General features: G+C 61.5%; 1 protein-coding gene across 15 annotated transcripts in view; it reads right to left on the reverse strand.

The window, feature by feature from the left end:
* Positions 1–12,065, reverse strand: part of FNBP1 (formin binding protein 1) — a 122,200-nt gene that overhangs the window by 6,008 nt on the left and 104,127 nt on the right. For 5 of the 15 annotated variants that reach the window (XM_070057982.1, XM_070057987.1, XM_070058065.1 and 2 more), the window contains 5 exons: positions 8,979–8,993; positions 5,802–5,911; positions 2,219–2,351; positions 981–1,087; positions 752–891 (listed from right to left, as the gene is read on the reverse strand). In XM_070057982.1, the coding sequence (XP_069914083.1) occupies positions 752–891; positions 981–1,087; positions 2,219–2,351; positions 5,802–5,911; positions 8,979–8,993 (505 nt within the window). The remainder of the gene's footprint in view (positions 1–751; positions 892–980; positions 1,088–2,218; positions 2,352–5,801; positions 5,912–8,978; positions 8,994–12,065) is intronic. The other 10 variants (XM_070057991.1, XM_070058041.1, XM_070058016.1 and 7 more) reach the window with 3 other exon arrangements.

Here is a 12,065-nt window from a genome sequence, read left to right on the forward strand (position 1 = left end):
TTTAAACGCCGCCCTCCTGTCTCGCTCCCCGTCTCTGTCTCGCTCCCCGTCTCTGTCTCGCTCCCCGTCTCTGTCTCGCTCCCCGTCTCCGCTGTTTCTCTGTGGCTAAGGCTGCACCCTGACGTTGCCTGGGCCCTGAGTGCTACACGGGGTGCACCCGGCCCCTCCTCCTTCCCAGACCGCACTCCTCTCTGCTCCTGGCTTCCCAGTGGCCTGAATCCGAGCGGTTTCTCTGTGGCCATCCCTTAGTGGGGTCTCCCAGAGACACGCGCCAAGGTCTTTTGTAAAGACCAGCACCGGGGCGGTGGGGGGACCAGCGTCGAGGTGCAATGGGCACCTCACCAGCATCCCATGGGAGCCCGTTTGGGTTCCGGCTGCTCCACTTCTGAGCCAGCTCCCCGCTAATGTGCCTGAGAAGGCGGCGCGGGCTCAGCCCTTACACCCCCACATCTGGCCAGGGCCCAGCCCGGCTGCATGGGCCGTTCTCTTGACCCCGGAGGGACGCACCGCCCCCCGGACCCCTTGTCCGGGAGACCCCGCCAGCCGCCCTCCACTGTGCGTGTCTGGGGCAGGGGACCCGCTCCGTCCTCTGCGCCTCCCTCGCTTCCGTTTACAGCCTCTGCAAGACAGCCACTCCGTGCGCAGCCACTGAGCAGGGGAGCACGCGTCTCCCACACCGCCCACCGCAGCCGCACCGGCAGGGCCTGGGCCAAGGGGAGGAATCCAGAGCCAGCAACTGCCCAGGCGTCACCTTCGAACGTGTACAGCGCCTTGCAGGTGCCGATGGCGGGCAGTGGCTCCTCGTCGTCAAACTCGTCGTCGAAGTCTGGGGCCAGCACCTTGGCCTCGCTCTCCTGGCTCTGCTCCTCCGTGTAGCTGCCATCTGGGCTGCTCAAGAAAGCAAGGCACACAGCCACTATAGCGCCTGCCGCCCGGGGCCGCCTGGGGCCGCCCGCCGCCGCGCCGCCCAGATACTGTACCTCTCGCGGTCCTGCACGCAGTTGTTGACAGCCGGGGCCGTCTGGCTGTCGTACAGCCCGCTCTGCCTGCGGGCCGGCAGCCGCCCTTCCACCTCCGCCAGCCAGGCCTGCGAGGGAAAGACGCCCGACGCTTACTCGGACCCAGGCTACCTGCAGGCTGCACCCTGCGCCAGGGTGGGGTGCAGGCCCTCCCTGACTTTCCAGACGGTCCCCCCAAGCCCCCAGGGCAGAGGCCCCCCCCCCCCCCGACCCAGAGGCAGAGGCCCGCAGCGGGCGGGGCAGTGGGCGCTGGGCGGCAGTGACTCCGGAGGTCACTCCCTGCTCCTCCTGTTCCGGGGGTCCTGGGACCCTGAGGTCCCTCGGGGAATCTGGGGAACTTCCGCCCCAAGCACGGAGGAGGTTTGACAGCCACATGGCCCACGTTTTAGGAGTTGTTACCTCTTTTTTTTTGAGATTTATTGATTTCAGTGAAAAGGCAGAGATACAGAGAAGGGAGAGAGAGGGAGCTTTTATCTGCTGGTTCACTCCCCAAATGGCTTCAATGGCCAGGACTGGGCCAGGCCAAAGTCAGGAGCCAGGAGCTTCGTCCAGGTCTCCCCCGCGGGCGCAGGGGCCCAAGCACGTGGGCCACGTTCCGCTGCTGTCCCAGGCCATTAGCAGGGAGCTGGCCTGGAAGTGGAGCGGCTGGGACTCGAACCAGTGCTCTTGCGGGATGCGGCACTGCAGGCAGCGGCTTAACCCACTGCTCCAAAACGCTGGCTCCTCAGCTGATTTTTAAATTGCTTTTGGATCCACCAAGACGGTGGGTGGCTCTGGACTGCCAGCTTCACTGGTAGGGGACAAAGCAGAGTGAACGCTTCAGAGTGAACCCGGTGTGGGCGTAGGGCCTGGCAGTCAAGCCCTGGCTCTGCCCCACCCCGGCTCCTGCGAGTGTGCGCCGGGCGGGCAGCGGTGACGGCTCAAGTCCTCGGGCCCCGCGGGTGCTCCTGCTCCTGGCTTCAGCAAGGCTCAGCCCTGGCTGCGGCAGGCATCTGGGCACGACGCGGCAGATGGGAGAACTTGCTCACGCACACGTACACACACGCATGTGCACGGTGTGTAAACACAACTTGAGCGCTGTCAGTTTTCAGAACCGATTAAACCAGGACAGGCAGAGGAGCAGGGCCCTCGGTGCCGGGACCCGACCTCCCGCCCGTCTCTGCCGGCCTCGGGCGCCTCCAACAGCGGCTGTCTCGTACCTCGAATTTCTGCGCCTCCAGCCGCAGCTTTTCGATGTTGTGGCTGACTTCCGCCAGTTTGTGGTCCAGACTGGCCGGGTCCCCCATCTGAGGGTTCCTCAGGTACACGTCCTTCATCTTTGTGATGGCGTCTCTGGAAAACAGAGCAAGCAGGACGTGGTGCCAGCGGTGCTCCCCGAGGGTGGCGCCCGGCCTCCGCAGAGAACCCTGCACCCAACGCGGCTGTGAGGTGCTGCGTACAGCCTTCTCTCAAGGGCGTCTTCTCTCCGACCTCAGCGAATGAGAATCGAATTAACCCTGCGCCTCCCAGCCAAACTGCAGCGGCTTCTGGGGTCCTGTGGGCTGCAGCAGGCTCACTTCATGAAGGGCCACGGCACCACTCTCACGGTGTCATTGCAGACCACCTTAACTGTGGACACCCGAATCTACTGCAGACCACCTTAACTGTGGACACCCGAATCTACTGCAGACCACCTTAACTGCGGGCACCTGAATCTACTGCAGACCACCTTAACTGTGGGCACCTGAATCTGCTGCAGACCACCTTAACTGTGGGCACCTGAATCTGCTGCAGACCACCTTAACTGTGGGCACCTGAATCTGCTGCAGACCACCTTAACTGTGGGCACCTGAATCTACTGCAGACCACCTTAACTGGTAGGGAAGTGGAATCTATGGGGTCCCTGCTGCAGCGTGGCAGGTAAAGCCACCACCTGCAACACCGGTTCCTACCCCAGCTGTCCTACTTCTGGTCCAGCTCCCTGCCAACGGCCTGGGAAAGCAGAGGAGGACGGCCCAGTGCTGGTCCCTGCACCCACGTGGGAGACCTGGAGGAAGCTCCTGGTTTGGCCTGGCCCAGCCATGGCCGCTGGGGCCATCTGGGGAATGAGCCAGTGGACAGAAGATCTCTGTCTCCCTCTCTCTAATTCTTTCAAATAAATAAATAAATCTTAGAGAGCGAGCGAGCGAGTGCGCCAGCAAGCAGGCACCCCGCTGGTGCCCTTGGGGAGTGGACACCAAGAGGCTGGAGGCCGCCTAGTGGGTGACTCATGTCCTCCGAGGTCCTGCCGGGAAGCCGGACCCCCGCGCCCCAGCAGCGCTGCCCGGGGAGGCCGTGGGCCTTGCAGGACTCTAACCCGGCCTCCAGGTGCGGTCAGCAGGCTCCGGCCGCAAGCTGACCCAGAGGCCTTCGCGGGTTAAGGAGCTCCAGACGAGCAGGGTGCGAACCCGCCGTCACGCAGCACACCGAAGCGCAAGCTGTGCCGTGACCTGGGACGCGGAAGTGCGTGGGAGACGCCCAGGGGTCCTCGGCGCCGCCTGCGGCCCGCCCCTCCACCAGGGAGGGACCCCAGTCCCTCCCCGGCTCCCTCAGCACCACCGGAGCGGGGCCCTGCGGGGGCTCAGGGCTCCCTGGGTCCCCGCGTCAGGGGGCCCGTCACACGGCAGCCGCTCAGGGTCAGCATTCAGGACGCGAACGAGCGCCCACAGCAGCTCCAGCGTCTCCCTCCGCCGTCTTCCACACAGGACCCCGTCCCGGCCGCCTGGTCCACCCCTCCGCTACTTCCTGGGTGTGAGCCCCGCTCTGCCCTCAATTCCAGCTCCCGCTAAGGCACAGCCTGCGAGGCGGTGGCTCCAGTACCTGGATCCCTGCCACCCACAGCGGACACCCGGATGGAGCTCCCGGCTCCCAGTCCCGGCTCGGGTCGGGCCTGGTCCGGTCCCGGCTGTTGCAGGCATCTGGGGGGTGAACTAATGGGTGGGAGGTCTTCTGGTCTTCAAAATAAATAATACATTTTTTTTCCTTTTTTTTTTTTTTTTGACAGGCAGAGTGGACAGAGAGAGAGAGACAGAGAGAGAGAAAGGTTTTCCTTTGCCGTTGGATCACCCCGCAATGGCCGCTGCGGCTGGTGCACCGCGCTGATCCGATGGCAGGAGCCAGGTGCTTCTCCTGGTCTCCCATGGGGTGCAGGGCCCAAGGACTTGGGCCATCCTCCACTGCACTCCCTGGCCACAGCAGAGAGCTGGCCTGGACGAGGGGCAACCGGGACAGAATCCGGCGCCCCGACCGGGACTAGAACCCGGTGTGCCGGCACCGCTAGGCGGAGGATTAGCCTAGTGAGCCGCGGCGCTGGCCATAATAACACATTTTTAACCACAGAAGTTGATGGACTTCATCGCTGTCTGTGAGGACCCCTGGGGCCTCTCTGCTGAGTCGCTTATTTTAAAATTAACTGCGCGACTTCCTGTGTTCCATCCTCTGCTGTTCTTTCTCCAGCTTCCTGAGGTGGCTCGCAGCTTGCTGGCCTCTCATTTTCTTGCTGTCTGTTTTCTTAAGATGTACTTTATTCATTTATTTACAGACGGAGTGACAGAAGGGGAGAGAGAGATCCCCAGGTCCACTCTGCAAATGGCTGGGACAGACCCCAGCCAGGAGCCTGGGACTCCATCCAGGTCTCCCACACGGGGGGGGGGGGGGGGGGGGGGGGGGCCCGAGCACTTGGTGCTCACCGGCAGGACGCCGGCTGGGAGCAGAGCGGCCGGGACGTGAACTGGCGCCCCGGATGCCAGCCCGGTGCCCGCGACGCCAGCCCCGGCTCACGCTCCGAGCACAAAGCAAAGTTCCTCCCTTGTAAACTATTTGAAACACACAATGACCTGTTTTTTAGCAGTTGCTCCACAGCGCTCACTGATAACAGTAACGGCGCTTGCTTTGCAAGTTCTTAAACGCGCCGCCTCCCCGATTTCGCCTTTTACAGAATCAAACCTCACCACCGCAGAACTGCACCGTGTGCAGGGTCAACACCGAGCCTCTTCAAAGGGCACACAACCTCGTCATCAGGTGTGAAAGTCAGATTTAAAATGCATGCGTATTTTTTCATAATATACTTTTTTCAGGAAGATTTGAGAGACCCCCCCCTTTTTTTTTTTTTTGCAAGAGGGAATCCCACGGGCTGTAACGAAGCCGTGCAGTATTCAATGACAAAACACCCAGCTAAGATGATCGCTTTTAAACCTGCTGTAGGTTAGCCCGCCTTCCCGACTTTTTTTTTTTTTTTTTTTTTTGGTCTTCCTTTTGCCATTGGTTCACCCTCCAATGGCAGGAGCCAGGTACTCATCCTGGTCTCCCATGGGGTGCAGGGCCCAAGCACTTGGGCCATCCTCCACTGCCCTCCCGAGCCACAGCAGAGAGCTGGACTGGAAGAAGGGCAACCGGGACAGAATCCGGCGCCCCGACCGGGACTAGAACCCGGTGTGCCGGCGCCGCAAGGCGGAGGATTAGCCTAGTGAGCCGCAGCGCCGGATTTTTTTTTTTTTTAATTCATTGGAAAGGTAGAATGATGGAGGGAGAGAGGTCTTCCATCTGTAAGTTCATTGCCCAAAAGCCCTAAACAGCCAGGCCCGGGCCAGGTGCAAGCGGGGAGCCTGGAAACTCCACCCGAGTCTCCCACGTGGGGGGCAGGGCCGTCATCGCCTGCTGCCTCCCGGAAGCACTGGGGGGAGCTGGATCGCGAGGGGCGGGGCTCACACGGGACGAGGGCACCCGCCCTGCACTGGACTTCCCCGGGAGTGCCTGCCCACCTACCTCTGGTCCACCTCCTTCTGGATGTCCTTGTTGAGCTCATCGACCTTCTGCTGCAGCTTCTTCCGCCTCTGCTCGGGTGGGAGGTTGCTGAAGTCCTCCGGCGTGGCGCCCTGGGGACGCAGACACAAGTGAGGAGCCCCGCGCGCCCCGCGCGAGGCACACGGGGGCTGCAGGGGGCTTCCCGAACCCCGTGAAGCTCCCTCCCGCCACGCCCATGGCATGCAGACTGCAGGGGTCCCGCAGCCCCCAGAGAGGCAGGAGGAGAGCGGCTCTCCACTTCCGGCAGGGCAGAGCCGGGCAGCCTTTCCAGGGGGACCCTCCTGTCCCCCGCACCAGTGTCGGGAGCAGTGCTCGCGTCGCCCTCCTACCGACCAGAGGCGACCCTGGCAGCCGCCTGTCCTTCCCTTCCTGTCTGCACAAGGCAGCTCAGGCTTCCATCCCCGGGACAGACTTTGTCAGAGAAAAAGTTTTTAAAGACGCGATCTGATCTTCCCTCTCCCCCTCCACTTCCTGCCCCCTGCTGCTGTGTCCCAGGGCAGGGCTGGGAGCCGGAGAGAAGGCCCTCCAGGGGCTGGCTTCCCCAGGCACCAGCCATCCAGGCGTCCCGACTCCTTCCTCGGGAAACAGTCGCTCTCGCTGCTCTGAGCACACGCCTTCGTAGGGCAGACCTGGGCAGACGCGACGTGGAAGGAGGCGCCAGGTGCCTTCACGTAGGCGAGGCTGTTTCCACGCGGACAGAGGAATCCGTTCCTCCAGCCAGGGGCAGGGCGAAGCAGGGGCTGCTAGCGGACTCCAAGCAGCGCACACGGGGCTCGTGCCCGGCGACTCCGCAGATGGTTACCCGGAGGCCCGGCCCGGCCCTCTGGGCCCACGCTGTGGGCGCCGGGAGCACGGCTCCCGAGGCCAAGCCCGGGAAGCAGCATTCAACTCCAGAACCACGAGGACGCAAAGCTCGCGTTCAGTCCAAGGCCAACGCGACCCGTGCTTGCAGGCCGCGGCGCTGACGGGACAGGAAGCCTGGGAATCAATCTCCCGCTTGTCGGCTCGTCCCACTGCCGCGTGTGCAGAGTCTGCTTGGGGCTGATCGGCGCGGTTTCTACAATGCTGGGGTTTTGCTTCTGCTTTCTAAAAGTCGAAATGTGACAAAACTCAAGTCAGACACGCTGCTTCGGGAGCCAGGGGTGAGGGGAGCGGTCACTGTGAACTCTGGGCAGGCCTGTCGGGCCTCACCGTGCTGCTGAGAGCCGGACACAACTTTCTAGGAGGAGGCCCCAGCCTGGCAGCTACGGGTGGCGACTGAGAACCCGATGTGGGGAGTGACTTTTCACAGTCCACTTCATGTTAATGAATCAAAACGTGCATGGACGACGCGTGGCGGGGGGCCACCTCCGACCGTGGACGGCGTCAGCAAGAGCAAGGCCCGGAAACAGAGCACACGGGGCCCACAGCCTGGGACAGTGTGGACAGAAACTCAGACTTCTCTCCCGTTGACCAGGAGTTGGTCTGAGTGACCGCCTGCGTCCCTTGCGGAAGACGTCCCGACTGTGTCGCGTCGCCGCTGGACACCTGGGCAGGCACCTTCAAAGGCTGCTGCGGCCAGCTGGAGCCTGCGTTCTTTCAGACAGCACTCGGCCATGGACGCACCCTGCCACGATGGACTTTCCCGTCGGGCGGTGAGTCAGGCCCCACCTGGGGCGGCTGGCGTGGCTGTGCCTGGCGTGCCGCCGTGGGAGGCGTGGATCACCCCCCCCCACACACATACATGCCAGGTCCAGAGGCCTTGCTTCACTCGTGGGCAAACGCTGGCTCCTCGCAGCCCCCTGCAGGCCGGCGCTAGCCCCAGGATTAGATGCCTCCTGGCTTCCTTTGCCCCTCTCCTGGGGCCTCTGTGTGCAACACTTGGCTTCAAAGTGACGCTAGAAAGTAACACCTCGGCAACAAGTCGGTCAGGAGCCGCTGGCGCTCAGCGAGAGAGCAAATAAACGCCCCTGGTCCCAGCAAGACTCCGGTCAGTCGATTTCATCCCCCCGTCCCCCCGCAGGTGGGCTCACGTCCTTGAGAACACCCGGATCGCTCTGCTTGTACCCGGATCGCTCTGCCTGGAGCGGCCGTGGGGACGCGGAGGGCTCCTCTCGCAGCCCAGGGGCTGTTTCATGTCCTACAAGATTCTTCTTTTAAGGGTTGCGTTAGATGACAAATAGGTTGAAAAAAATACACATCTCTCTGTATGCGGACACACATCCATGAAGGTAGTTCAAAATGTTGTGGCAAAAAAAATGGAATTCAAAACTAAGTCTGTTTTGCTCCAAAAGAAAACTTGCAAATCCGTGCCTGGTTCTTCCCGAGAGGCGACGTCCACGAGCCTTCGTGAGGTTCCCTCTGGAAACTGCACAGGTCGGCACGAGAGCCCGTCCCGGGCTGCCGTCGGCGGTGCCCTTGGCGGTGCCCCCGGTGCCCACTTTTTCCTGGCTAAAGGGCGGCCCCCCGCTGCCCCCGCTTTAGGGGGGGCCCTCAGCTGCAGCCCTGGGGGAGACCGTGTAACCAGGACGGTTATGGGTTATGTCGGTTAAGAGTTTCTTTTAATCAACGTAATGATTAGTTTGGCTGTTTACCAGGGCTGCGCGTTAAACAGAGACGACACAGGACGCTAAGTGAGGAATTCTGAAAAGGCTTAGGGGTCTTCTCACCACCCACACGTCTTCTTGTGGGCCTCGAGCCAGCTCTGCCGAGGCCCCAGCGTGTGTACGCGGCCCCCGCGGGCGGCCACGGAGCTCGCCCCGCCTGCCTCCTGCAGGTGCCTCCCCCCCTTCCAGCAACTCCGGGGGCTCCCAGAGGGGGGCATTTTTCATCACTTAAACTGACTTTTATTCCACACGATCCATAAATAGCCCCGTATTTAAAATGCAGATTCAAGTTCCCACAGGCGGACCCCAACATCTGTCATCCTCCCAAGGCCCCCGTTCACGGGTTAGGCGTTAATTTTCTTAGCCACTGGAACAGATTAAGGTCACCTCCAGGATCTCTGTCCCCCGAAGGCCCCATAAAGAACCCCCCACAAAGCACAGGCGAGGAGAAACACACGCCGACAGTTAATGTGGACACGGGCACAGCGTGGCAGCCACACACACACACCACGAAACCAGGGCAGACCCAGCACATGCACGGGGTTGTGCTTACCAGTTTGAGAGAAAGCTTCGTGGGAAAATTGGAGAGAAAACAGGGGGAAAAGAGAGAGGGAGAGAGAGAGAGACAAGTGAGAAGGGAGGTTCTGGGTGAGCTCCCGCAGCAGCAAGTCCACCTGTCGCCCGGGGGCAGTGGCTCAGGCCGATCTGTGCCAAAGTTCACACGAGGGGCTGGGCCCTGACGCAGCTTCGGGGCTCCAGGCCGCCAGCACGGATGCAGAGACAGACAAGCAGGCTGACGTCACAGTCCCATCTCAGTCCCCTCACGAGGACCCGGACGCCAGCCTGCGGTTGGCAACAAGTGGCTGTGAAAATAATCCCGTGCCTGTGGCTCAGAGAATCCCCCTGGGCGGCCCTGCACACAGGGCCTGACCGCTCATTCCACACTGGCACCCGAGGCCGCTCACGTGCCTTAAACCACCCAGTGGGCCACCTCTGGAACTCCTGAGGGGGGCCGCCAAGGACGAGGCCGAGATGATGCCCGTGCCACATGTGCATGGGGGGGGGGCGCGGGAGCCCGGTGCCTCGGGGGGCCGGGGGCAGGTGCCTCCGGAGGCCTCCCATTGAACTCAGGACCCCGCCAGCTGTGCCAGCTGCAGGGCGAGCACCCACGGCCGCAGCCCTGCCACTTCCACGGGAGAACAGGACGGGACCGGCGAGGCCCCGCCTGCATGTTGAGATTCCAGTGCCAGGCACCCCACCGTCAATCCAGAGGTAGGGCAACCACCTGCTGGGGCCAGACACTTTGCAGACGAAGTCTGAGCAGTGCCCTCGCGGTTGCAGAGGGCTTAAGAATCCCTCCACCAGATTAAAAAATTCGAATTCTTCCGACTTACTCAAGGTTGATGCTTTTTTTTTTTTTGTAAATAGCCAGTAACCTTCTAAAGAAACTGTCTCTATGGAGAAGAGAGATTTCTATAGGAAGGAAACAGCAAGACGGACTTCTGGGGAAGGCCGGGTGCTGCAGCCGCGAACCAGCCGGTGCCGCGCGCGTGGGCCCTCCTGTGGACTTTCGCACAGATCTGCTCAGCACGGGTGGAGTTCGGCACACACAGACACCACGGTGGCGCCCCCGGCATCTCCCCAACAAAGCGCACGGCCGAACACAATTACCACCGTACGCGTGGTCTGGACAGCGCTAACTCGCGGCCCGGCGCCTGCACTGGCGCGCCGTGGGCTGTCTACCCAGCTACTTCTGGACATGAGGTCGCCACGTTCTGACACGGACAGGTCGTACAGGAAGCAAGCCGTCAGGGCTGAACGCGAATCCCGCCAGATCCCTGCGCGGCGCCGCGGCACCGGGGATTCTTGTCCAGGATTCGACCCTGGTTTCCAGCCTCGAGCCAGCCAATCAGATCATGGAAAACCAGGAAGCCACTCAGAGGTTTTGGCAGGGACACTGCCAGAGGCCACATGCGGGGACAGAGCCAGAGCCAGGGTGGCTGAGCGCTGAGGGACAGTCACAGGGACCAACCTCACGCACAAAGAAAGGGGACGGGGAGGGAACGCACGGCCGTGTATTTAAGGGGGGGGGGGGCTCGTTGTGCCCCCTGGGACGGCGCTCTGCTGCGTCCCCTGAGCTCAGGGCACCCCCCCTTACAGAGCCACGCGTGCCACACGTGCACGGGGCTGGTCAAGCCACTCAGCTGCCCGCAGCGGCGTCTCAGGGTGAAATTTGGCCAGGAAGTCACACCCGGTGTCGTCTTAGACGAGGGCCACAGCCCCCTGCCGGGAGCGGCACAGATCGGGGCTCGAAAGATCGGCTGCTCTGCGCACGCGTGGTTTCCGGCCGGAGCAGCCTGTGGCCGCATTTGCACGATCAGGCTTTTTCCTGGTGAGAATTTCACCGGGTGCCAGGGCCTGAGTCCCCGGTCTGGTGCTGTCAATGGGGTTAGTGGCTGTGCCGAGACAGCGCCACCGGTAAACTTACAACATAGTCCCTAGCCTCGAAGGCATAGGTGGGTTTCCCTAGGGTCCTCTTCATGAGTTCTCTGTGAAAACAGAGAGACTGAGGCTGCCAATCACCAGCGAGAGAACAAAACAAAAAAAATTAGAATTCAAGTGACCGGGAGACCGCAACCCCGGACAAAGCCCTGACCGTCGCTGGGGACTTTCAAAATCTTTCGGATGGTATTTCCCATATAATGAACACGGGAGGGTCCACACTTGAGATACAGAAGTCCCTGCAGAGGCCAGAAGAGCAGACCCTACACGAGGGCAGGGAAGCCACGCCGTAGGCTGCCCCGTGAGAACAGAGTGCAGGTGTTCAGAGAAACAGAATTTTCTCCTGGATGCCGACTGCTTGCAAGAAGAAATGGTTCACCCTGTTGAATTCCTTAGATGCAAAACAAATTCTGGGAACAGCGGTTTGCACAGGATTTGTCCCCTCTGATAAGTGACTGAAACTGAACCGGGGCCGGCGCGGCGGCACAGCGAGTAAAGCCACGGCCTGAAGCGCCAGCATCCCATATGGACACCGGTTTGAGTCCCGGCTGCTCCACTCCCGATCCAGCTCCCTGCTAATGTGTCTGGGAAAGCAGCAGAAGACGGCCCAAATGCTTGGGTCCCTGCACCCACGTCGGGGACCCGTTTGGAGTTCGGGTTCCTGGCCGTCTGGGGAGTGAACCAGAGGATGGAAGATCCGCCTGTCTCTCCCTCTCTCTGTTTGGCCAGCGAAAGCTTTGGCCGGGCCCTGCAGGTGGGCCTCGAGTTTCAGCGACCCTACAGCAGGCTCGTCTTTAAGTTGATCATTTGACACGGCCCTTGATGGTGTCATCAACACCCAAGTGACGCTTGGCAGAGAGAGGGCTCCTGGTCCCTGCTAATGCTGAGATCACTAATGCTAACATCAAATCCGACCTGAGCCTGCTAACCCCGCTGCTGTGGAGTGTTTCCTATTGCTTCTTTTTTTTTTTTTTTCCCCACTTTTCGCACTGCTGCTTCCTGCGGAAAGAACATCAAATGCGGCCCAAAACGAGGGCAGCAGACGCCTGTTCTCAGCGACAGCACACCGTGCGAGCGGCCCTCAGAAAAACCCGCGGCACGTGGCAGCTGCTTTTAACAGAAGCTTGCCAAGCACATA

This window comes from Oryctolagus cuniculus, chromosome 1, assembly GCF_964237555.1.
Source record: "Oryctolagus cuniculus chromosome 1, mOryCun1.1, whole genome shotgun sequence".
Classification (NCBI taxonomy): domain Eukaryota; kingdom Metazoa; phylum Chordata; class Mammalia; order Lagomorpha; family Leporidae; genus Oryctolagus; species Oryctolagus cuniculus.